This window comes from Phaethon aethereus (genome assembly GCF_964289735.1).
Source record: "Phaethon aethereus genome assembly, chromosome: 1".
In the NCBI taxonomy this organism is placed as follows: Eukaryota; Metazoa; Chordata; class Aves; order Phaethontiformes; family Phaethontidae; genus Phaethon; species Phaethon aethereus.
Genome location: NC_138575.1, coordinates 147838460 through 147865804, shown reverse-complemented (window position 1 = coordinate 147865804; position 27345 = coordinate 147838460). Strand labels below are relative to the sequence as shown.

The 27345-nt window shown below is 38.1% G+C and overlaps 1 protein-coding gene across 1 annotated transcript in view; it reads right to left on the bottom strand.

Moving 5' to 3' along the window:
* Positions 1-27345, bottom strand: part of TMEM131 (transmembrane protein 131) — a gene marked incomplete at both ends in the record, with an annotated part of 103042 nt that overhangs the window by 72708 nt on the left and 2989 nt on the right. Inside the window, one exon of the mRNA XM_082014307.1 lies at positions 10265-10326. Coding sequence (XP_081870433.1) covers positions 10265-10326 — 62 coding nt within the window. The remainder of the gene's footprint in view (positions 1-10264; positions 10327-27345) is intronic.

Genomic DNA, 27345 nt, shown 5'->3' with positions numbered 1-27345 from the left:
TCAGATCCTATGACAGGGCAACCAAAATAGTCATTACCAACACTGCCCATCCTTGACAACTGGCTTTGGCTCTAACAACAGAGCACATTCTATTAAGTTTTAAATTATTCAGTAGAGAAAGTTGTTTGTTATCTACTCTCTTAAGCATTGTAACTGGCAGTCAATACCACTAATATTAGTCCTAGCCTAAGACTCCACCAAGACCAACTTTTAGGGAGAGGGCAGTGGAGATCAAATTTAACTCCAGAAAAATACAGAAACAAATGGAATACACCTAATTGACAATAGCTGAACTATTATGTAGCCATGGCTGTAGTTAACTGTTGGGAGTTAAATTCTCTGGCTGATCGTACACTCAAGTTTTCCCTCCTATGTTCTGAAATTACAAATTTGCTATGAAAACATCAGTCTAATATCTGTACATAAAGTTTAAAATCACAAATCACTTTGATAGAACATCATACATCTGTAATCTACATAAGAGCAAAAATCCATCAAAGACTCACGCATATAAGGAAAAGCCTGGTTTTTGGTTTCAGATGTCTATTAAATACAAGCAAAAAGACAAATTCATTTCAGTGACACTTTTTGTGTTTTGAGCAGGGGACTGTTTGCTTTTTGGTTTGTTTGGGGGTTTTTGTGGGTATTTTGTTGTGCATTTTTTTGTTTTGGATTGGGGTTTTTTTTAGGGTTTTTGTTTGGTTTTGCTTTTTCTTTAAATCAGGGTCAATCAAGAGCAAAGAAATAGCATACCAACTTCAGCAGCTCATCATGGAACTAAACCAAAAATAAATCTCATGTGGCAGTTTCTATAATTACAACTCATTTTTATTACATGTCAATCTTTAGAGTCGTGCAGTAAACAAAAACATACAAATGTGTTCAGTTACATGTTCTAAATTTTTTTTTTATTTGATCTTCAAGTAAAATTACTGAAGTCTGGCATGCTATTTTTCCCTATGTGACTGCACCACAAAAATGTCAAACATAAATGCCAAGAACTAAAACCATGGACCAGATCAATCCACTATTTAAAGTGTGGGTTTTGTTGAATACCGACAGTTTATCAGGTAAAGAGAAATAAAATTATGCTCTTTTAATAAACACAGTTTATTCTTTTCTCCTATAAAGGATACATCTGTAATAGAGCAGCATTAGCAAAATACGATTTATAGGAAAATTTTATTAAGTCTTATCTGTACAGGAGAAGTATTACAAAAAACAAAATACTACCTTGCAATATACAGATCAGGAAGAAGGCTGCATGTGCACACTATTAATATTTCAAGAGACATAATAAGCTAAGTTATAGGGATAAAAAATTCAATTGGATTAATTTTTCCTGATCCAACTGACTGCCCAACAACAAAAACTAAGGTCAGCACAACAGAAAACAGCAGAAATATACAACTGAGTGTAAAAGAGAAGCAGGAGAGAGAAAAGTCATCCCTTTTACCAGTACTGGGAGTTTATAATCCTTCCACCCAAAAGGCTGTTTTCAAGTATCAGAGATATATGACATTTTTGTTTTGTTTTGTTTTAATTTAAAGATCGTATATGCATTTAGGCTGTTGCTACTAACAGTTGCATGCATTGATTCATCTTATCTATAACCCTAGAAGGATTAAACTATAAACCAAAGGTATTTCAGGATAAAGACCTTGAGACAACTTGCACACAGTGAGTTAGAAAATTTGAAGGCAGTCAGCCAATACCAGTTTCAAGACTTAGAACAATTTCTCTCCAGAGGCTCATATCCTCAAGAAATATTTCACAGATAATCTGTACCTGAAAGCACACCTTACAGACTCAGTACAACTGTGGAATGATACCAGACACCAATCTTGTGCACATGAAGAATCAAAAAGCAGACCTTACAGTCTGAAAGCTGTCTCTAAAGACATACCCATGGGTTGCTAGCTTTAGCCAGAAAACAAGAACAAAAAATCCGACCAAAACCACAACCAACCAAACAACAACAACAAGGTTAATTTTAATGTCTCACCAGTTTGTTATAATAGCTATTCTTCACTTCTTGGTAAGAGGTCATATTACCTAGCACTACATTCAGTCATCTAAACATAGGCATCTACTGCCACTTGAGATTAATGTCCTAGGGCAACCTGCCTGGTCTCAGACTGACATCCAGAAGGGCACTCAGCTTCTCCTATGCCTTGTGCCATATCTGCCAGGTTCATGTAGGTGTCCAGGACATCCCAGGGCATCTCAAATAGCACTGGTTACCTATGTTTAAGCAACTGAATTAAAGCCCTAAAATCTTAAACGGGGAGGGGGGGGCACGGCAGGGGGCAGGGAGGCCCTCTTAATCAAGACCTGAGGTTTCTGGACACCAAATACATTTCTCTAATGTTACAAAAATTCTCAACAACCTAAGCTTTCTGTATTCCTGCACAGGAGTATCCACACTAACTTAAAAGACTCTTTCTATTTTAATTCTGTACGAACATTTTATATATTGTTATTTTATAGTAAGGCTGGTTCCTTCTTGTAGAAAAGCAATGTGCTGCTTGCAACTAAATGTTGAGAGACAGATACAAAACTGATACGTAGGTGGCAGCTTAAATCTTCATTGCTGCAACCATGAGCTCTATGATAATAAGTAGCATAATTAAAAGAAACATAATTAATGATGAATATCTTGCTTAAGGTAATGAAAAAATGAATGCTGTAATCTGGAAGGTAGCTGAAAGTGGACTGAACTGACTCATTCTTGCCATGCTCTTTCACGACTCAAACTCACATAAGGAAACAAGAACATCAGTTGACTTCAGCTGATGCAACACATGCTATTGACATTGGCTTTGCAATACTTACTCCTGGGCATCAATTAATTACTTTTAAACTAAAGCCTGGGGACAGCAATTCTTTCTGTACAAGACGACACTGCAGTTTTTTCTTAGCAGCAGCAGGACTTCAGCTGCTCACAAGCAACTGCAATGAAATGAGATGACTTTTATTTTTTCATAAAATCACACACATTGGAAAGAAGCTCTAGAGGCCGTCTAGTCAAACCTTGCTCAGGGGAGGTCTAGTTAGTGCAGGTCACTCACAGCTTTGAGCCACTGAGTGCTGCATATCTCCAAAGACAGAAATTCTGCAACTTCTGTGAGTAACTGGGTGTTACTCACATGTGTTTGGAACGTGCCATGCTGAAATTTGTTTCCAAAGCCTCTCAACCTTCCAGTGTACACAATGAGAAATCTGGCTCTTGTTAACTCTACACTGCCCACAGCAATTAGTTTTCCCCTGGGTCTTCTCTTCTAAAGGCTGAAGAAACACATCTTAGAGTCACAGAATCTTTGGGTTGGAAGGGGCCTTTAAAGGTTATCTAGTCCAGCTCCCCTGCAGTGAGCAGGGACAACTTCAACTAGGTCAGGCTGCTCAGAGCCTTGTCCAACCTGACCTTGAATGTTGCCAGGGATGGGGCATCTACCACCTCACTGGACAACCTCTGCCAATGTTTCACAACCCTCATTGTCAAAAATTCCTTACTTATATCTAGTCTGAATCTACTCTCTTTCAGTTTAAAAACCATTACCCCTTGTCCTATCACAACAGGCCCTGTTAAAAAGTTTGTCCCCACCTTCCTTATAGGCCCCTTTCAATATTGGAAGGCTACAAGAAGATCTCACTGGAGCCTCCCCTTCTCCAGGCTGAACAACCCCAACTCTCTCAGCCTGTCCTCACAGGACAGGTGTTCCAGCCCTCTGATCATTTTGGTGGTCCTCCTCTGGACCCACTCCAACAGGTCCATGTCTTTCCTGTGCTGAGGGCTCCAGAGTTGGTTGCAGGACTCCAGGTGGGGTCTTACCAGAGCGGAGTAGAGGGGCAGAATCACCTCCCTCGACCTGCTGGCCGTGTTGCTTTGGATGCAGCCCAGGATACAGTTCGCCTTCTGGACTATAAGTGCACATCGCCAGCTCATGTCCAGCTTTTCATCCAGCAGTATCAAGTCCTTCTTGGCAGGGCTGCTCTCGATCCCTTCATCCCCCAGTCTGCATTGATACTGGGGGTTGCTCCAACCCAGGTGCAGGACCCTGCACTTGGCCTTGCTGAACCTCATGAGGTTCACAGGAGCCCACTTCTCAAGCTCGTCCAGGTCGCTCTGGATGACATCCTGTCCCTCAGGCATGTCAACTGCACTACTCAGCAGTATTCCATCCCCCTGATCATCCTGGTATCCCTCTGCTGTGCTTACTCCAGTATGTCAGTGCCTTCCTTGTACTGGGGTAGCCCAGACTGGACACAGTACAGCACAGATGCAGTCCAACAATTACTGGGGTGGGGGCCCCTTATCTTCTGGCTCCTTATTTGTTCATACAGTTCAGTAGGCTGGCAGCCTGCTTTGCTACAAGGGCCCACAGCTAACTGGTTGTCTACCAGGATCCCCCAGGTCTTTTCTACAGTGCTGCTGTCTAGCCAGTCACTGCCAACTCTGTCCTGCTACACAGGGTTATCCTCCTCCAGGTGCAGGACTTGCATTTGCCTTAGCTGAATGTCATGAGGTTCCTGTCAGCCTGCCAAAGTCCTTCTGAATAGCAGCCTTCCCTTCCACTGTACCAACTACTTTCCCCAATTTGGTAACGTCCATAAACTTACTGAGAGTACTCTCTATACTATCATCCAGGCTGCTAATGAAAACATTAAGCAGTCTTGTCCTCAGTATCAAGCTCCAGTATGGGTAACTGACTGCCAGCTGAACTTTGTACTGTAGAGTACACCCATCGAGGTCAATGGTCCAGCCGCTTTATTAGAGACTTTATTACAGCCTTATGCGGTCTGTATTTTAGCAGTTTGGCTATATGGATATTAATGGAGATCATATCAACACTCTTTTAAAAGTCAACATACAATATGAAAATTTGAGGTAATAAAAAAATACATTTAAACTTTACATGCTGAAAATGCTATTGCTGATACACCAGAACCGAATGGTTGCCACTTCTATTAAGATACTTCTTTACCATGCCACATGGAATGAAGTACAGATCATGCAGAAAACACTAAAATTCCTCCAGTAAGAGATCAACATTGCTGATTCCCATGCATGTAATTCAGTCCTGCAGCTTCCTCGTTGCAAAGCCACCACAAGGCATGTTAAGGTTCTGCCTATTTCACATTTAGGACCATAGTAATTCTCATTAGCAGCTTTTGTGACTAGTAGTTTATGAACAAAGACAGCAAATATGTATTACATATCTATAACCACAGAGGCTTTCTTTTCCCCCATTTAAGCTATTGTACAAACCAGTAAGTATCAGTAAAATAATTTCTAGGAGTTCACTGTAAAAAAGCATTTCATACACTTACGATTATTGCAGTAAGGATAAGTGTAGTGATTCATCTTAAGAGAATTTGACTGAAGAGTCTTACCATTTTCCTTTTTCGTTGTAAGAATATGCTACTTTAAAAATACTACTAGATAAGCAGAAGTACTTTCCAAACATGTAGTCTGAATAGAAGATCACTCACTCTGGAAAATGGTGGCCACACCTACATTGTGCAGGAAAACATTAGATACCTAAGGCAAGAGCTCTCACAATAAAGAGAATGACCTGGGAAACAGTTCTTTATGAACTAAAAGCAAATGAAAACTTTGCTGTGAAAAATAAATTTTACTTTACTGTTCACTTTTCAGGATACAGTCCTCAAAAAGTGAGACAGTATGTTGGCTTAACATGAAAGAATAATTTATTAAAATTAACAGTTGTAGTTTATTTCAGCACTCCTAATACTTGCAGATGACATCGTCGACAGAGACTTGAAGCATCTGTCAGGTCTGGACAAGGGCTCAAATAATCAGGACACATGGAGGAGATGGCCTGATACTGACAAAGCGAAGTTCAGCTGAAGGAGAGCTCAAATCTAAAAACTGGGAATAACTGACTAGGCAGTAGTACACTAATGAAAACAATGTGCCTGGAGAGCATAGTGAAATACTAACCATATGAGCAAATAAAATGCTGTCAAAAATTTACAACTCTCTTCGAATTACTAAAACAAGTGTTATTACACAGGGAAACAACTACTCTGTCCTTTCTCAAAGCCTCAGAGCACTAATGTCCTAATTAAATGCTATGCTTTAAGTAGTGTGTAGACAGACAAAAATCCAGTAAAGAATGTTACAGGGTGTTTTTAAAAATTTGCACAAAGAAGCTATAGGTCTCTTTTAGTACAAAATTATCATTATAAAGACATCAAAACAAACCTAAGACAAAAACCTGAATATATATTGGAGAGGAAAGATGCAGCAAAACCAGCTTAGGCATGAAACAAATAGGTACTTAGAGGAAACCTGTGAAAGTTACTTCTCCAGAGGTTTTTAAGAGCAGAAGAGTCAAGTCTCTGCCAAGAGTAGTCCATCTACACACAACACTACCTGAAGAAAGTACTGGGTGATGTCCTGAGGTCCCTTCCAACCAAACAGATCTATTACTCTGTGAAGTGCTGTCCTGGTTTCAGCCAGGGTAGAGTTAATTTTCTTCATAGAAGCTACTGTGAGGCTATGTTTTGGATTTGGGATGAGAAAAATGTTGATAATGTGCTGATGTTTTGAGTTCTTGCTAAGTAGTCAAGGACAGTCCAGCTTCTCGTGCTGGCCTGCTAGCAAGAAGGCTGGGGTTGCCCAGGGAGCTGGAAGGGGACACAGTTGGGACAGCTGACCCAGGCTGGCCAAAGAGATATTCCATACCATATGACATCATGCTCAGTATATAAAGCTGGGACGAAGAAGAAGAAAGGGGTGGAGGGATGTTCAGAGTGATGGCGTCTGTCTTCCCAAGAAACCATTAGGCAAGATGGAGCCCTGCTTCCCTGGAGATGGCTGAACACCTGCCTGCCCATGGGGAGTCGTAAATGAATTCCTTGTTTTGCTTTGCTTGCATACGTGGCTTTTGCTTTACCTATTAAACTGTCTTTATCTCAAACCATGAATTTCCTCACTTTTACTCTCTAATTCTCTCCCCCGTCCCACTGCAGGGGAGTGAGTGAGCGGCTGCATGGGGCTTAGTTGCTGGCTGGGGCTAAACCACAACAAGTGCCAACCAATTAGAGACATCTGCAAATTGCCTGCTATTGAAGAAAAAAACCCAAACACTACATTGCATTGAGCAATGAACAGTTTACATTAATACAATTCTTACCCTATGTGCAGGATCTAAATAAATTGTTTTAAGAGTTCAAAAAGTTGTTGAGTCCTTAAGGGACTCGTGAAGAATAGACAGAATTAGGAAATTCTCTCATTGTAATTTAATCCATGGACAGAAGTAGCATAAATTTGTTCAGATATAAACCTTTAATCTAAATATGCATGCTGAAGAATAAAATTCTCACTTTTGCTCTGTTAAAACACCAGGCAAAGCTACATGGTGTACCACTTTCTAATCCACATACTGGAAGTCCACACCCAAAATGTACAGTCTCTACTACTGTTATCCACTAGCATGAACTAATGAAATTTACATTGCCAGTTTATTTTAACTAAATGCAAGGGTTTTTAACTGAAATTTTATGATGAGATTTATGCTCTTTCCATAAATAACTGTTTTAAGACAGTCTGGTCAAACTCATTTTTCCAATACTTTTTTTTAAACTACAAAAGTCCTAAATTATGATTGAAACACTTAAGGAGTGTTTCACCAACAGTATGTAGTCCAAATAAGTACAAAAAACAGTATCAAGAGGATATACTCTAACTGGAGGGAGGTGGCAGGAATCCACACTGATCAAGTTATGTAAGAGTCCGCATGTGATTTGCCTTACTTGGAAAGCAACTGAAAAGGGCTTGCTTCCTACTGTAAAGGTATCAAATTCCTTGAGGGGGGGAGGAATAAACCAAGACTGGAGATAGCTTTGACACTTCAATGATTATTAGTCACATTATGCACTGAATTGGTTATTTCTTATATTTTAAAAAAAATCAGATGATACTGAGTTACTACATCATCGTATTTGTGCTGTAATGAAGGATGACCTACAATCAACAAATAATTGTGAAAACTTACAGAAAGTCTGAAAGAGAAACATTCAAAGACATTACAATAGCTTTAAAACTTTAGTAACTGCTGTTCACAAGATGTAAATCTGTTTTTATAACAACGTATTTGCTTTGGTTTTACTTTTAAATTGCACTAAGTAGTCACAAGAGGTCACCATATTAAAATCTACAGGAAAAAAACAAATAAATTGTTTTTACAGAAAACTACAGAAAAGCTACAGAAAACATGCTGTATCACTTTGATTAAAAGGAACTGGTTTCACTTACGTAGGCATGTTTGGCTTACGAGCCACAACTATAATAAAAAAAAATATAAACAATTTATTAGAAATTTTGTCTCTTGCTTTGTTTTAAATGAAATATTCAGCAGTGTATTACGATAAGTGGCAGACAAATGCAATCCAAAGCTCTGCAAAGTTTACAGCACAACATCCAGAATTGCTTGACTTTGTCCCACCACGATACTTAAACTAATTTTCCTCTCTCTGTTGCATCTTGCAATAAAGTTGGAATGATTAACAATCTGTTTTACTTTTCCATCTTTCTATGAATTATTGAGGTGGTTCACAGCAGCACCATTACTTTCTTGTCCTGAAAACTATAGCGATTAAATTAAATAAGAACGATAATTTCAGATTTGTGAGATTAATTTTAATTAGTTTTTAAAAAAAAAGAATCCTGGGGAAAAAAAACACCCAAAATGTAGGTAAGTGAATTCAACCATATCATTTTTATCTTAAAAATTGGGCCAACACCTGTCTGTCATTTTTATTAAACGACTCGTTGAACAAAATGTATGTTCAACAAAAAGTGTTGAACAAAATATATTCTAACAGAGCATGTAAAAGAAAAGAAACTAAGCCTAGTGATTTTTTTCTCTTATATTTATACTTACATGTAGTATCTCCATCCAAATTAAAGAAACACTGTGAGTCAAAGACTGCAATAATTGAGACTGTGACCACTATATGGAAAACCTTCCACCATTCTACTCTATATGTCCAAAAATAAGCCTACAGAGATATCTATTATGAGCATGTGTTTAGCACATTGCATCTAAACAACTGGTTAATGAGGAATCTGGGGCTTTTTTGTTTGCTTGTTTGGTGGTTTGTGTTTTGGGGTTTTTTTTGGGGTGGTGGTGGTGTTGGGTTGTTTGTTTTTAAGTGCAACCTTTCCTGCCACCAGTTTAGATCATTTTGAAGGATCTTACCCTTCTACATTATAATCTTAAAATCTATAATAAGTTATTCTTGATTTACATTAAGGACCAAGCAGAAGAAAGAAAAAAACAAACAAATAACCAAGCAAAAAACCCAAATAAGTTAGGTAGGTGGGGGAAAAAGAAAACATACCTTCATAAATCTGAAACAAATATTATCACAAGCCCAGAACTATACAGCTTTTACATTTGTTGAGTCTTCTAATCTAAATGGGAGGTAGGAACTGTAAATCAAGCACTGCACTGGTAACTAATGAAGTTAAACACAATCACATGCCATGTGTTCTAATCATTTAAACAATTAATTGCTGCTTTCTTTCTCCTTGCCTCCCTCTCAACTACGAGGACTAACATCAAGGAATTTTAACAAAAGATATTTTCAACATAAATACAATTCACAAAATACATCTGTATGAAATTCTAGTCAATAGAACTTCAGAACTACATAGCTCTAATGTAGCAAGCCATGTTGCTATGTATTTCATCCTGACTAGTACCATCATCTCAAAATATGAGCATGTATTCTTTCAAGTTAACTTTTCATCTTTTTTGACTCATGCGAAAAGAAAGCTGACGAGTGGCAGCATTTTACCTGAAACATCTGTATTTGCAACACCAATTACCTCATTGCACTAATTTGAACTTTCTTTAAACCCAGTGGCGACTTGGTCCCAAGAGCTGCCTTTACATTTGGGAATCCTACAACACTTCCCAGTTCCTCTAGTTGTGCTATACAATTGCATCCCAACTACACATCAAGATGAGTCTTAAACACAAAGCATTCCTCAGTTTTTCTGAGGAAAAAAAACCCTGGACAAACTGGCCAGACAGAACCTGTGGTAAACTCCCCAGTTTCCCAACACAAAAGCTCAGGGAACCAGAACCTCAGGACACACCAACGTGTAAGATCGAAAAGTTTTTTGGACTTAAAGCTTATTTTCAAAAATCAACTCACCCATGAGTTTCAAAAAGCAGTTATCAAAAAGATACACTGCTAGTTCAGATGATTTACTCAGACTACATACCTGCAATAGGTCTCCTTCATCGAAACGTAGCATTTCTATTATGCCATCTGACTGGATGAAAGCTGTGGGAAAAAAAAAAACCAAAAAGCTAAGTAACTTACCAGAAAAACATTTTGTTATTAAACTAAAAAGAACAACTTAAACATCTAAAATCTGCTCTACCTCGTTTTGTAGATAGAGCTATGACAAACCAGAACAACAATGCAAGAGTAACAAAATACTAAACACAAATCTGTGATACTAATTCTCCTCTGAGAGCTCCAATTCCAAGATGTTCATATTAATAAGTACCACACTTCACAGATCAGTCTCCCGGCATGAAAATGTTTAACTCCAAAGTGAACAACTTGTCCTAGGTTTCCTAAAAAGACTGTCTATACCAAGCTAACTCAGTACTTCAACCAGTATGGCTGATTTGGTACCTAAACAACTGAGTTTAATACATCTAAGTCGACAAAGAATTCCAACACTTACAAACAGAATTTCAGTTTCATTTATAAACATAAAATCTTAACTGTGCATCTGGAAAGCCTTGTTCACACTATTCCCTAATCCTCAGCATGGCAACAATTCTTTCCATCTTGACAGTAACATAATAAAATTTGAAACAGTTTAGAAGTGTTTGCACCATATGACTAAACTCGATGAAAAGTTCATGCCTCAGTCACATATAGGATCCTCAAATTAAGCATTCCTCCTCCACTCATTTCCTCTAAATGTTTGGTCAGGCAATGGTTACTCAATTCCTTTCAAAATGTAGGGAATGCTACTTTCTTTTAAAGACAAAGAAAAAAGGGCATTGCCCTTCCTGTAAAATATAATAATCTACAAGAATGAACATGAGTTAAAGAGGAGAGAAAAGTTCAAAGAGGTCTAAATTTTACTCCCCAAAAGACTATTCATACACACAAAAAAGCAGGTCTTCAGGATAAAATACAGTAACAACCTCAAACCAGAAAATTGTTATTAAAAAAACCCCCACGTATAATTAACTCCTCCCCTATGTTAAGACCTTTTTCCATGGCTGCCTTTACTGGTCAGCTAGATAAAGTTGAGAGAGTGGTAACACACCCCTCTTTCCGCAAAGAGGAACAACTTCAACAGGAAGAAGTAAAGATTTCCCAGCACACAGAAGTTTAGTGTGTGCTTCTGGAAGACAGAACTTGAATCCCAGTCTGAAAAAGGAGATTTAAACCTTCATCTCCCAGTCTGAAGGTCAGTGTTCTAACAAGAACAATTATTATAAGGTCACCAACATCGCCACTTGTCTCTATGATGTTTTAAAAGAAAAAGTGACATTTCCTCACTGTCTGCTTTAGCACACAAAATTCAATCTGCTACTTAATATGTCACTGTTCGCACATCCCATTCTGCATCCCTAACTCCCCCCATATTTTGATACCTTCTCCTAAAAGGTAAAAACTCCACTACCTTGCTTTCATATGACCAACAGTAAAAGTTGATAGCAGCAATTTTTGCTTTATGTTACCTCCAAAAGTCTCTTTTGGTATGCAAAAACCCCAAACAGCAAAATTTTATACAATTACTTTCCAAGCTACCATACCTCAGAGTTCTAACGTTTAGCAACATCGGCTGAGAAAGCAGCCCATTTTATGTGGAAGAGTGAAAATCACCAGGGGGGGCGGGGGGGTTTGTGTGTGTCAGATTATAATAGAGGACCTCTGATTATAAACAATATGCATGTCCTGCAATAGTAAGTCACATGAGCGGTACTAGTCAGTCATGTCAGCATATCTTAGAAGTTTTTTTGGTTTATTTATCTTGGAATTCATTAAGGTAATAACAAACAAAAGTCATCCTTAATCCAAGAATTGAGGGCTCGGTCAATCATTTATACTGACACACTATACAGAACATAGGGCAAGAGATTAAAAAAAAGGCATTTAAACATCTGTTACTAGATCCAAGTCCTACAGATTATGAAGACTTAGGCTTTTGAAACTTAAATTACTGGAGTAGGTCAATCAGTTTAAAGTTTAATTCTAGAAACAAAGAACGAGTGGATTCTTGTCAATTTAACTGGCAATACAGATGTAAGACATTCAAGTCACTGTTTAATTTTGTCTTTAAAACCACTCAAAAAAAAAAAATCTGTAAGTGAATTGCAGCACAAGATGTAAGAAAATGAAGCTTTGACATGTTAGGCTAAAAAGTGAAGTATGACAGCTAGTCACAATTTCATAGAAATGTCATGACCATCCTCTGTGCAAAAACCCCCAAATTACAGATTAGCTGATATGGAGGGGAAAGTCTCAGTCTTTAACTTGGGGAGAAATCCAGAATGAAATTATGTTTTCCCAGGTATTCAAATTATTGCAAGTTTAACAATCACAATTTCATAAAAGAATTTATCAATACGAACATACTTTCCTAATAGTCACAAGCAACTGCACCTCTGAGGTTGGGCTTTTTGTGACTCTCTCGTTTTCTAGATCTCTGCTTTGGAAACAAATACACAGAACTTGACTACGACATCAGGCACAAATAAAAAAAAATCATTAGAAAACAGCTTTATATATTCATAATCTGTCAACCGCCAGTAAATCATAAGAGGGTATTTCAGCAAATCACAAGTTCTCAGTATTTTCCTGAGGCTTTTTTCCCTGTTTTAATATGATATGCTGTAGGTACAAAGAAGAGAAAGTAGCAACGATTCTTCCACAAGGATAACACACACAGAAGCTCAGAGAAACTAGCCAAAGCTTTCTACCCAAGCAGCTTGAATGCAGGCAGCCCTTCTGTAAACCCCAAACACTTCCTCAGCCACTCTTCAGTTATTTCATCTTTGTGGAAACTTAGGAACAAAGCAACAGATGTTACAGACATTTTGAGCGGATGACACTGTTAAATAGAAGTGCCATTCATCATTATATCATTTAAGAAATGTCTTCAGAGAGCAGATGACAGTTAGTGCCAGGTGAAGTCAGATGCACTGCAAAGCTTGGCTGCTGGCCATTTCGCAGCAGTCGCATCTCAACTCAAGACTGTGATGAAGCTTCTGTGGTGATACCTTTTACTTTGTTTTAGACTAGCTCTCAATCCTTTGTTTCTACTTTATCGGTTATTTCATCAAAGCAAGGAAATGACAAGTAAATACCTACATCTTTGTGAGACAAAAGCTTGTTTTTGCAACTGACTTCTCAGACTCAATTTGGGATGAAGCAACCAGTCACCTCATTCAAATGAGGCAAAGCCAATTACATTTTAAAAAAGCTCCACTGACGAGTCATAAAGAATCACCCAAATCCCTGTAAGAGCAGCTCTCACACTGCCCAATATGGACCACAGAGAGGACAAAAGTCTTCTTCAAAGTGACCCAAAGAGCAGAATCCTTCCTTCTGAGTACTTGCCCATTCCAGAATTAGCAGCTGTTGCTCACCATTTGCACTTGTACTACCTGAGCTAAGCAAGTTCACAAACTTCTTGCCAGTGCAAGTCCAACAAGTGTCTTTTCTGCCCTTTTACACAAAATATGTATGTCACCAATAGAGAATAGGTTATTACCAATGCCAAAAGACTCTGCAAGCAATTAAGTATGAGATCACTTGAACATGCTTTATTAGGTGAACCATTCCCCATGCTACAGAGGAAGATGACTGTTTCTGCGAAGTCACTAACAATTTCTCCTGGAAAAACTTCTTTCCAAAGTCCAGGCTGATACCATCATGCTCCATTATCAGTCTAATGCTGTAGCCAATACTTTAATACTCTGGAATAGTAAACTGCAACAAATTAAGAACTGCTGACCATGCCATTTCAGTCACCTCTGACACATGACTGGCAACTGCTACGAGAGGGGCACAACATAACGTTTGGGGTATGAAGCATTTCAGCTGTCACAGCGTGATCTGCCACTGCACAAATCAGCAGTCAAGAAGCCAAATTACACATTAGGAAAATAATTTCTTCCTGACCCTACAGGCAATTGAAGCCCTGAAGGCTCATTATAATAGTTATTAGTCAAACTTTAAATGTTACTAGCATGTTCATAGCCCAAAGAAGGAAAAGGATGAAGATTCATACCCACAGATCTCAAGGCCAGAAGACTCAGTCTCCTCTCCTCCTCACCTATGCTCAATAGAGTATTTTCTTCTAAGAGGTATAGACAGATCCCTTTCAGCAGAAAACCTCTATCCTTTCAAGCACCTGCAAGAAGCAAATTTATCAGATTCATGAGAATCCATGACAATTTCAGCCACTCTCACTACTAGGACATTAAGTGATTTCAGGGTGAAATTTTTCCAGCTTCTAGCTTGCATATCCTGCTTTCCTCTTTTCAGACAGTAGGTCACTATTAAAAGAAGTGATATAAGCAACAGCAGATGCTAAAAATAGTGTGTTTCATTTTCTGTTTGTTTTCAATTTACACCATTTAAAATGCAACCTCTTTGCTTAAGGCACCTTTTCTATGAAAAGCCCATAAAAGATAATCAGAAAAAGCCTATGAATGTAGGTCTTCCCACTTGCTTCAAAACACCTTTTTCTACAGAGGGCATTTTCTAAGCTTTTCCAAACTCTTTTAAAAAAAAAAAAATTGCAAAAAAACCACCACCACCAGAGCCATAACTGCTGCCCCCCAAACCACAGCTTTCTGGAACAGTAAAAACACTATCTAGTCATTATTGCCAGTAAATTTCAAAATGCTTTCCCCTGCCCTTATCAACAGCATTCACAATGCCTGATGGTAAACACTTAAGTAATAAAAATGGAAACAACAATGGCCTAAAAAGATACTGCATTCACTTAAATTCCTCAAAGCTTAAGCAGCATCTTCTCACAAGTTTATATAGCTAGTAGCCAAATTTTGCTCAAACACATTCCTATTTTAATTGTCTCTGGTCCAAGCCTTTTATACTTTAGCTTAAAATAAGAAAAGTACAGACCTATGAAGCAACAAGTAACAAGAAGAAAATTTTAAAATCCTACACTTCTCCAAAGTAAACTGGAACTTAATATCAAAATCACTTTAGCCAACAGTAGTCTTCAGATGTCCCTGAATTGCACATAATAGAATACATTTGCATGTAATGTGAGACCACTGAATATACCAAGATTCTTGCTGTGCAAAAAAAAAATAATTCTCCATGGTTTACAGGTTATGAGGCATACTCTGACTGAGATTTGATTCTTAAGGTGGCTTTGCAAATTTTTCTTTCATTTAGCCACTGTTACTTTCTTCACTTCTTCATTCTTCTTTCAGGAACATATATTCTGACATATATGCTTATAAAAACACTACTCTCAAATGTTATGTAGTTCTGGAACACCTACTCCATAATACAGTGCTGTCATTTATTTTTATGTTAATCATCATTATATACCCTCTTACATGCTTGTAAGAACTGTTTTCTCCATTAACTCTTGTTTAAACCGATTTTCTTATAAGCTGTATTTACAGAATCCAGTATCATTTAGTCTATGAATTTCCTCCAAATTCCGGAAATAGTGTCCCAACTTACTAAAATAGGTCCAGATTGACTATTTAAATGTCTTGTAATTTACACTAAGTTTTTTTTAAAAGTCCAGCTTCTAACCCTTTGTCTTAATGACTAAGCTCACTTTAAGGTAACTATAACCACATGAGCCAATTACAATGTGCTAAATGTAATTCACTTCTGTCTATGTAATTGTAATTACAGCATTTGTATCACTACCGGTTAAGCAGCACAACTAAAACTGGACAAGTTGGTTTCAAAGCTTTGCCTATGAATTAACTGCTTACGCACAATCACACAATTTCAGTCATCCTGAACAGTGGAAAATTGAGCAGCATGTGACATACAGGTAGGTGGATATAGAATGATAAAATAACATTATGAAAGGAAAATTACAATGTAAAAAAATAAGTACCACACAGCAAAAGAAAAACAGTATTATGCTATAATGCAAGCAATCTTTTTTATTGGCTTCAAGAATACAAAAGTCTGGTGAGCCTCAAGAAACATGTCCCAGTTCAGTGTTCAACACAATAAAAGCTGTTTAAAGAAAGGCCTGTTCTTTAGGCGAGTTGTTGTAGCTAGCAGACTGAAATTCTGCCTACATCCCAACAGGTGACTGTTCACTGGCAATGTAAAAAATCATTCCAGCAAATCTCAGGCAAGAGGCCCCAAGAGAGAACCACCAGTCAGCAGGCTGCCTTTCCAGCTAAATCTTCTTGCACTTACATAGCCAATTCACTTTTTTTCTTTTCCAGTAGTCCATAACAAAGGGAAACAAACATTATTTCCAACCGACCTCAGGATGAGCCATCACAGCCAAGACAGTAAAGACACACAAAGTAGTAAAGATCACATGCAAAAATAACTCACTTTGAAGTCTTTTTACATAGAAACATATTCATTCTTTTTTCTTTACTAAAACGCCTAATTACCATCCCTCAAAAAGCCAGCTTGCCAATTCTTTATCTTCTGTTTACATACTAGAGTTGAAATAGAAACATTCCTAGATAATGCACTTTAACGAAAATTCTATCTAGTTATTTAGCTTAATATATTGCTTTTTCGTTTCACATGATGATTAAAAACCTCATTTTGTACTACAAATTCTAAAAAAGTTATGACTTTATACAACACATACTCAAGTAAGCTCATATGCACCAACCTATTGCCACGTTACTACAAGCTAAATGGAGACAGTAGATCACTTGCACTGGAATACCTGGGCACCCAAAAGGTCAAATAATTTGTATTTTACTGCTCACAACAGCACAGATTTGAGTGTATACATTGCTACCCAACTAAGTCTACAGATAGTCTTTCGCTAACTTACTCACGTGTCATTTCTCACTTCAGATACAAGACAAGTTTCTTCACACACTAAGGGCCTTTCCTAGTAAGGAGAGCTGTCACATTGCATTCATCCACTCATCTCTTTTCCCTTAGTTAAGGCCAATTAAGATTTTTAGGATTTCAGTGATAATTCAGTTTTTAAAGCCAGCCACAAAACAGAAAGTGACAGCACAATTCTGATTCAGAACACAAGCCCCAGTCCGACAGTGAAGCCACCACTTAGTCTGAGAAAGGAAGAAAGTGGGTCTCCATCCTGAAGACACAGTCCACACATCTGACTCATGACATTTGTTTCTCACTTCAGAAGATGGTGCAAGTGCTTGAAGGTTTCTTTTACGGAGTTTGCGCTGATTGGATGTGTTGTGTAACAGATATATCCTTGCAATAAAACTATAGAAACAAAAAAGCTCACTGAAAGTAACACGTACTACACCTAGCAGTCTGCTTTTAGTTATTTTTCTAAGAAAATTACTTTAGATGGACAGAAAATAATGTGTGATTCTTTTCAAACACCTTTATTCTCAGATGCTTATTCTGTACTCAGCCTGTATTTCCACCTTACAGAAATTTGCATTTTCATCCACTTCAGCTAGAGCAATTTTTATTATAAAAAAAGTCAGATTAAAATAGGAGTTTAAAAAGGTTATCTGCCATAGATCGAAATGGTATATTTCAGGGGATAGAAGTAAATGTCATAAAAGTTCACTTTAAAAAAAATGAATCAAATACTACTTTAAAAGTTGCTAGATGCTTTAAAATACCTATTAAAAACATTTGCTTTAAGTTGGTGTTTTACTTTTAAACATTTCAATAATTTATTTTGATCCTCCAAAAGGCACTTAACTGGCTCAAAAATCCTTCTCAGGAAATAGTATCCAATTCTGTTTTTTTCATGAAGGTTTTACAGAGGAGTATGAATGAGACGACATATTTTTTAAACAAATTAAAAAAAAAGACAGGAGAAATAATTCTCTCATCTGGAGAAAGACTTTAGTGCACATTTTTAAGCCAAAGAGAACAATACTTCTGACACTCATGGAAACTTCTCATAAATCATTTAAGGAGAGGGAAAAATTTAAAAGTAAGTTAAAGAGAAACCTAACATCTACAAATAGCATCATTTTTTCTGGCTTTGGGCCATACAAATTATGCTGGTTTACTCTAATGACAGTGATATTTAATATTTTTAAACTTCAACATGCTAAATTAGGTTATGCCTCTAAGGTTGTTGTTACTGAGTTTGTGCAGACATAAAATTAATTTGAACTAGCCTCAAAAACAAGATAACCTGTGCTGCAATGAGAGGAGGAAAGCAGCAGCCCCTCCAAACTATTCTTAAATCTTCATCATACTTCAATTCTCAAATTTTAGATTAGAAACTTCTAATTGTGGCAATAAGTTTTACCACTCATGTAGCACTGCAAACTGATGTGTGTACAGGTAACATGATCTTACTGGAATTCTAACCTTTTCAATATATAGAAACTTTAGCATGTAGTTTACAAGAAACAACAGTCATTTCATAGGTTCTGCAGCCTCAAGAGAATGATGCATTAACTGACGATAACTGTAACTATTACCATTAACATCAGCCTTCCAAACTCTTATGAAATTAGCCACTGAACAGACCCACGAAACCCACTTACTCAAAAGAATGGACCGTGCCAACACAGTACAAAGACCAAAAGGTACATCCAGGCTGATTAATGACCTTAATAAACCTACACAGAGATCAAGAATTGTTCTGTACACTGTAGAAAAGAGGAAGGAGGATGGGATTTTCAGAGTTTCCAAAAACCGCCACAGAACAGGAAGAAGACAGCACCAGACAGATGCCTCCCAATATCTAAATGTCTTGCTGGCAACATGAATGCAACCAGGTAAGAGCTACAGCTTACGCTCTGTGGACACTGCTCAGTCTTCACTCCCTACTCCTAACTTGCCACCTACTACAGAGGATGCTTTGTATCACTCATCTTAATCCATGTTACGACACAGCAACAGTGCCCTACTGAGGGACAGAGTTCTGCTCTCTCTGCCCTGATCCTCCCCCTGTTTTTTTAGTCACTTATCAGGGTGGAACCGCATAAATTTATAGAACAACAAGGGAACTTGGACAACACGTTAATTCCGATTTTGCTGTGTAACACTTGCAATTTGTTTAAGACTTAATTACAGCTGAAGAGAAGAATCATTGGGAGGGAGGAGCACAGTATCTCCACCCTCTCTGTGCTCCGGTGGCAACTGTTACTCAAATGACCACTGGAAACAGCTATTAAGCCTGGAGGACAAGTAAAAGAGCAGCAAGGTAATGCTTAATCATCTACCACACAAAGCCTATATATACAACAATCGAAGGTCAAGAAAAGGTAGGAAAAGCCTAATGTTCAAGACCTAGTGTTAACGATGTGGCACTAATGCTACCTGTTGATGGTTTAGCAAAGCAGTCTGTTGACTCGTCATGTGGAAACACAGGCGAGCAGGAAAAAGCTGCCCACAGTGTTTGATAAAGCCAGAAAAGAAATGGGTGGAGAAGAACAACTGCAGCAAGTTTTGAAAGAAGAGAAAATATAGAGCAAGAAGAATGAAACAGAACGGGAGGCCTACAGTTTTGGGGAAAAAAGTCTGAAACATTAATAAATTAAAGGTGCAAGTAGGCATATGGAAATGAAATGCTTAAGTAAGTTTAATGGCACAAATTCAATTCACCTACCCAAATACCTTGGAAGCAGTTACCCCTCAGAAGTAAATAAACAATCTCTTCTGGTCAGACTCTTTCAGAAACTGTTATGATGTCCTAGGCTGACACCCTATGCAACACAGATCACAGTTTCACCCAGTAATTTCAAACCTTTTGCCTTAGTTACAGAATGTGTTTTGAAGAGACATCTAATTTTACTTTAAAGATTGCAACTACCCCACATCACTAAGCTGCCCCTTAACTAAGAAAACAGTTAATTACCTTCACTCAAAAATACCTCATTTCTATTGTGACATGCCTAGCACCAAGCCTCAATCTAAATATGCACACCTTTGCTAGATTTAAATGGCCCTTCAGCATTAGAAATTTTTTTCCCCCAATACAAGTACTCTTAAACCACAGTTAAATGGAAGGTCTCACTAGATAACAGTCATTTCTGATACCTCTAGACTGCCCATTGCTGACTCCACAGACAGAAGTTACATGCAGGTCCAGAACACCAAAGCAAACATACAAGAAGGAGACAGATTCCAGTAAGAACCAAGTACTCCATGTCCCCTGCTGCAAGAAAGGAACAGACAAACTTGGCAACATTCAGTATCTAGATCTCTCAGTATTCCTCAGATATGAGTTGCACAAACTGTTAAGTATTACTTTAATACATCTTGTATATTAAAATGTCAACCACAATGCAATTTATTGTCATATTACCAGCAGCTAGCAAAGATGGAACCTAATGGCTATATTATCCTTCGCATGAAGGATGCAATACAGATACTCCTGTTAAAACAAATGTTTCAAGAGAAAAAATGAAAACGAGAGGACAGATAAAGCCTGTGTGATGCATGACTACAGAAACAAGGAATGGCTGACAAGGTCTTTTTTTATTCTATGATTGCATTACTTTAGTGATCCCACGACACGTGAAACTTCCTGGATCCAATACAACTCTGCTTCTATCTACATTACTACTCCCACAGCACTGATTTTACTATGGAGTTACATGGAAACCCAGAATTCTCCTGTCTTATGGATATTCCCATCAGTTCTGACAAACTTATCACAACTTCCAAACAAGTTTTTAAGATCACGAGGGAGACCCAAAACAGAGACAGCGCAATTCAGTGCAGAATGGACTTTAAGATGTCATCTAGCTCAACCTTCTGCTGAAGCATGGTGAATGCTGAATTTGCACGATGTTGCTTAGGCTCCCATTTAGCTGAGCCTCAAAAACTTCCAAGGTCAGAGATTCCACAACCTAAGGAACCTGTTTCAATGCCTGACTGTCCTCATGGTGAAATATGGTCTTATTATGTCAAGCCAGGACATTGCAGCAATTCTGACCAGAAGACCATAATACATCAGGAAGTCAGTGATCCACGCAAGCGCTAACCAGAGTAGGCCCATGCCTGTGCTGTGCTGCATGCACAGGCTGGCTTTCAGGCCCGTGCTGTGCTGCACATACCCTCTGGCTGCAGGATGAGCTCAGCCAGCTCACTCCAACAGAGAAGCCTGCAGGCAGCTCCCGCTTTGGTACCGGCAGTTACGCCACCTGGGTGGCCTTGCTTTTATCTAAAAGTGCAGCTAGAAGTTCTCATGTGCACAACCTTTCTGCTTCACAGTAGAAATTATGAATAGAGTTGTTTTCTTCTAAGGAAATCCAAGAATAGCTCGCAGGACCAACATAGGGTAACCCTTTCTATGGATGGGGTATGCACAGGATGTTGCACATGGACTGAAGGCCTGTTTGATGCTGCACAACTCAGTGTTCCCAGCATCAAATCAAATACAAGATTATCTATACTCTTCTCCCTTTACACCGTTAGCTCTAATAAATAACATTTTCAATGATATTTTACAGTGTCTGAGTGACTTTCTTACTCAGATCATCACAGACCAGCACCTCCTGGTACAAAACAAACCTTCTCTCTTTCACTTTATGACCACTGTCTCTCAGGCTTCTGACACACATCTTTGTGAGGAGTCTTGCTCCATTTTCTTCATAACCTCTACTTTTGATATTGGCAGGCTGCCACAAGGTCCTTCCAAAGCCTCATGCCCATGCAGCCTTGCATCCCTCAGGCTCTCTTCATAGGTCATGTGCCCACTGACCATCTTTGCGGCCTTCCAGTGGGACGGTAGAGAGCAAAACTGGATGCAGTGGTTTAGGTGTGGTCTATTAAGTGCTGAGTAAACAGGAATAATCACTTTGTTCAGTCTAGTGCCTACACTCCTGTATGCTGCCAGGGTACACTGCTGACTCATATATAGCCATTTCCAGCTTGTATCCCCTGCAAGTCATTATTCTGTCCCATATGACGGTCTTTCCATTTGTCCTTTTTGGATTTCATGACAGTCCTGTCAGTCCATTGCTCTGTCCTGTTTAGCTGTCTCTGAAATGCAGCCCTGCCCTTAAGCATACTGACTGCTCCCCAGGTTTGGTACACTCCAACTCCAGATCAGTGACAAAAGATATTAAGCAGGACAGGTCCCAGAATAGAGCCAGCAGAAACTACTTGTAACCAGCCTCCAAGGTAGAACATAAACCACTGCTGGGAATAAACCAAAACCAAACACCCTGCAGTTTATCTACTTGCCTGGATACTTTTTATCATTATCTACAAATTCCACTTGCAAATATTTGTACAGTATTTTAGTGTAAATTACTGATTCTGTAAGACTTTTTCTGTATTGCTAGATGGTTTCATATTTATTTACAAGCTTCAGATAACCAGTTTTTAAATTAACATACTATATCAACATCTCAAATGGGGGACCCCAAAATCTTCTAGTGGAAGATTGTCATGAAAAATAGCTGATTTCTTTACTTGATCTCAATATCAGTATCTTCTATCATCTTCAATCTGAGCCAGACACTTTTAGTCTGCAGCTTATCTATTACAAAAATAAAGAAATTTCGTAAGCCAGTCACATCAAAATATGCTGAAGCCATCCACTTTCACACTGAGGAAACTACCTTGAGATGTTTCCCACAGAGTACGCCTGTAAGAAAATGAGAAAGCTTTCTGTTTTCAAAAGCTAAAATTCCCTCTTTAAAAACCTCCTCTTTGAGAACTTTTCTCAGCCATTTTTTTTTTCTTCACTACCACCCTCCTCTACAGGGACTCCATTCTTCTTCAGATCCATGGATCTAAAAAACTCAAGTTGATGAACAATGGGTACATAAGAGGTTTATTGAAAACAAGTGTTTCAAATTTTTTAAATCAGTACCATGCTTGTCTACAACTTTGTCTCCTATTCTAAATCACCAATTGAGGGAGTGATGATAATCTGTTTAACACCACTATTAGCTGTACTTCCTGACTTAACTTTAAAAAACTCTGTAACTGAGGCTTATTTGGGATTTTTTTAGGTTTAAGTAACTTTTAAAAGTCTGCATATTCTATGACATCAAATCTGTACAGTCCAACATAGATCTAGGTGTTCAACTGAAAAAATCCCCAGACAAGCCTTAAGACATTATTATTAAGACAGATTGCTTTATGAAGAATAGTTAATGGATACATTGATCAAATAACTTTAAAAACCTAAGCATGCTGTATTAGAGTCAGCTCAACAGTTCTATTAAATAGGATTTTGTAACTTCATGCAGTACATAGACAGAAGGAGCTGACAGGTACATAGTTTCACCTCCTGCACTCCTCCTTCTATTAAATTTCATTCCGGTATCCTTAAAATCAGTTCAATAACTACAGTAAAACTCCAGTTGTTCTCAGATGGGTCTCTACTTCTATGCATGCCAGGCAGTAGGAGGAAAGATATTAAAAATGCTTCTATGATAGTCTTAGCGAAGATAGATTTGCTGAGTGTAGCAGGAAAACCTCAAGCTAGTGTAAAACTCCTCAATTTTTTCTTCAGGGAGTAGAATTACATTGCAATCCTTCAGCTCTTTGCCATTTCCTCATTACATCCAAGGTTTTTAAAAAAAGGGAGAGAGCACGTGCACAAGTGTGCACAATCCTGGTTTAGTCCCTTTAATAGTCCAGAGCACAAGTTATCCAAGCCTGCTTATCAGAAAATGTTAAGAACAGATTTTTAGAAGTGTTACATGAAGATGCTGCTTCACATCCTTGCTACAGTCAGTAAATCACTCATTATTCCATGTAGACAGTTTGGAAAACATTCCTGTACCCCATGTTAAGATGTTACCAGCTGCCTCTAACAAACCCACATCTGACACAGGATTATTCTTTGCCTGTGTTTATAACTAGAAAGATATACTTCCCCTTTAAGTCTCATGGTTATTGGTACCTTTGGTTTCCTAAATCAGGCATCTACATTTTCAGTTTACAAGCCTTACCAAATGGATAAGGGGAAGTTGGCGGCAAGAATTACTGCCTCCATATCTGGACTGTTCGTTAACAATTCCTCCATATAAGAAAGGTGGGTCACAGTGAGCAAACTAAATTGAACTATGTTCCTATTTCCAAATTCACAAGCTAGATTACTAATGCCAAACAAGTCAATCACAAAATAAAGGCCATTCCAGCAAAGCACTAATATACTCCCTATGCAGGAAGAAATTCTGCATCTTCTATCTTGGGAGTAATAATTAAAAATGCTGAAATATTAATGCAAATTTTTAGAAAAAACAAAAAGGATTTTAAAAGTAACTGTAGTTGAAACTCAAATTTGGTGACTACCACAGGTGAATGGATTGAATCAGTTGCTTCCGTAAGAAGCACCTGGCGCGCTCACCTTCTGGAACTACAGGATAACACAGGCTGAAGTGACCCCAGAGGCCTCCAGCCCATCCGCCTGATCACAATGGGTCCAGTTAGAGCAGACTGCTCAAGGTATTACCCAGTCCAGTTCTGTGTAGCCCTGCTTATTACCATGGACAGTGCAGATTTACTTCAAATGCTGTCTTTTATAGAAAAAAAGACACATTCTCGCAGCTGCTGTTACACTCAGGTAAGTTCATGCCGTAGACTGACAAAGTCAGAGGCACCACACCGGATAGCAGTTACCAGAAAGAGAAATAAAACAGATCTTTATTGACTTTTATTCTTGCCGAACCCACAAACACAAGAACAAACCAAACTGGTTCCAGCCTGTGCTTCAGTCACACAACTTTTACTGCTGGTTATGCATGAACCACAACATTCAGCATTCACTGTCAAACTCTTAGGTCAGTTACCAAGTCTACAGTCTGAAAGATCCTTTATACTTACAAACTTAGTAAATCACACCATGGAATCATAACATGTATCGCTTTAAGCAGAGCAAAACCAGGTAGGTTTTAAATAAAGTGACACAGAGCAAATATCCAAGCTTTACTGCTAACAGCTGAAATTTTAACACGCACAAATATATCCAAATGACTCAAAGTAACCCATATTGCAATACTGGCAATCAATCACAAAAATCACAACTGACAGCATTATTTAAAATAACGCTTATAGACTTCTGCAAGCTTTGGAGGGGCTTCATCACGCTAGGCACTATACAAATACATAGCAAGTTCCTTCAAGAGTTTACAACCCAAGGCCCTGAATGGCAGCACACTACCCTTCAATCGACCTCTACAGGTGCGGGTACCTACATCTGCCTCACACGTGCAATACAACTGGACACTGGTGAGGGAGAAAGAGATGTAGAGGAGGGAACAGCAACCATTTTGAGATTACACAGGTGGTCATGGACAACATGGGGTCTCAACTTCCTGTTCACTGCATTACAAGTTTTCCCTATATTTAATTTAGCCCAAAGATTCTGCAGGCAAGCATGAGACCTTTCAATCCAAGCACATCGTTAATATTTATCATTCACAAGAGTAAAGACATAGCGCAAACCTAACCAGAAACCAGTGAGACGGTATGGTCAATTTTTATTCACTGTGCTGTCCTTCACACTGTTCATGAGTTTGATGTGCTGCTTCAGCTGCTAGAGTGTGTTCAGTTTGATTGAGGTCATTCTTTCTGGCACCCATTTTGATTTAAGTCAGTCAAAACATTAGCATTAAAATAAAGGATAGCATGCTTTATATTAGTTCTGACAGCAGGATATGACAAACAAGCAGTATATGTGAAGAGTTTTTTTATAACGTTATTGTGAACATATAAGCTTTCTCCCACACCACCTTCTAGTCTAGTCTGCTTTTGATGCTCATATGAGCAGCCTGGATTGCCATTTTAGATACTGGTAAAAAGCTAAGAGCTACTTGGCTGAGATTAGACAAAATGACAAAAATGGAACCAAAACACCAGCATCCCAGTGCACTGTTCTAATGACAACACTTCCCTTCAACTCTTTTGTGATTATTTTGGCTATCATTTATACTCAGTAACTATCTTATTCTCTACTAACATTCTAGAAACTATTTCAACCTTTAGAAAAAAGAACATTCCACATTTTCACTGACCTATCTGGTATTAGATCTTAGATGTTTAAATAGAAATTTCTCCCAGATCCAGCACTAAAGTGTAACTTCAGAAGTTACAGTTAAGGATTGAAGCTAGCCTAAATACCAACCTTGCTCTAATTGCACCAATCTTGTGAGCAGGTGAGCTGATAAGAGAACTATCAAAATAGTCTCAACAGGTTTCCAGTCATAATAAAAACTGATTTAAAAAAATTGCTGTTGTATAAAATGAGGATTTTTTTTAAATACAAATAAATATAAATGAGTATAAATAAAGGAACACACACAAAACAGTTCTGAGGTAAAAGGGCATAGATGTTCGACATTTGTCTTCAAAACATAATACTGACCACAAGGCTTTACGGCATTACTATGGTTTTCTTCAACTTGAAACCCAGAAGGCTGTTGTGTTCTCTGCCCCCTCCCCCCCAAATCAAACAAAAAAACAAACCCCAAAACAAACAAACCCCCAAACAAAAACTGAACATGCTCAAATATAAACTGAAAAGTTGTCCTCAATCCATATGGCAATAGAGAATGTGATAATTATACTAGGAAAAAATGAGCCTACAAAAAGCCTGAAAATCATATGCATTTGCAAAAGAAACTTTTGCAAAAAAGTTTTTTTAAAAAAAAAAAAGTTATTTTTGCCCCTCCTAAATGGCAAGAAGCTTTTTGAGAATGAACAAAGAATTTTTTTCCCGCCATGTCATTCTTTTGCTATGGGTTCACAGATTTCCTAAGTGGGAAAAAAAAAAGGAACAAAAAAATTTTACAGTCTTCTCAGTCTTACTCATTACTCAGCAATACATGGGCACCCAGGACCCAACTAGACAACAAGGGGGGAAAAAAAAAAAGTCACGTATCAGTGTTTAGTCTGAATTTGATGTTTACATTTTTTTGGTTGGTCCACATACAGTTTTCTTTGCACTCATGTTTGTTCAGATACCCGATGCTTTCCACAAGTTCTATTTCTCTAGCACAGAGAGAGTGTACAGCAATATCACTGTTCCCCACGAGTTTGATTTACAGCTTGTATACACAAAGGATTTCAGTTTTGCTTTTTGCTGTTAGACAAATGGCAAAGCTGTTTATGTTACATTTTTACCCTCAAACTCTTTAAGACTGGGGACTAGAAGCAGTCATGTCAATCTGGTATACTCCTGCATCAATCTTCTTCCTATTC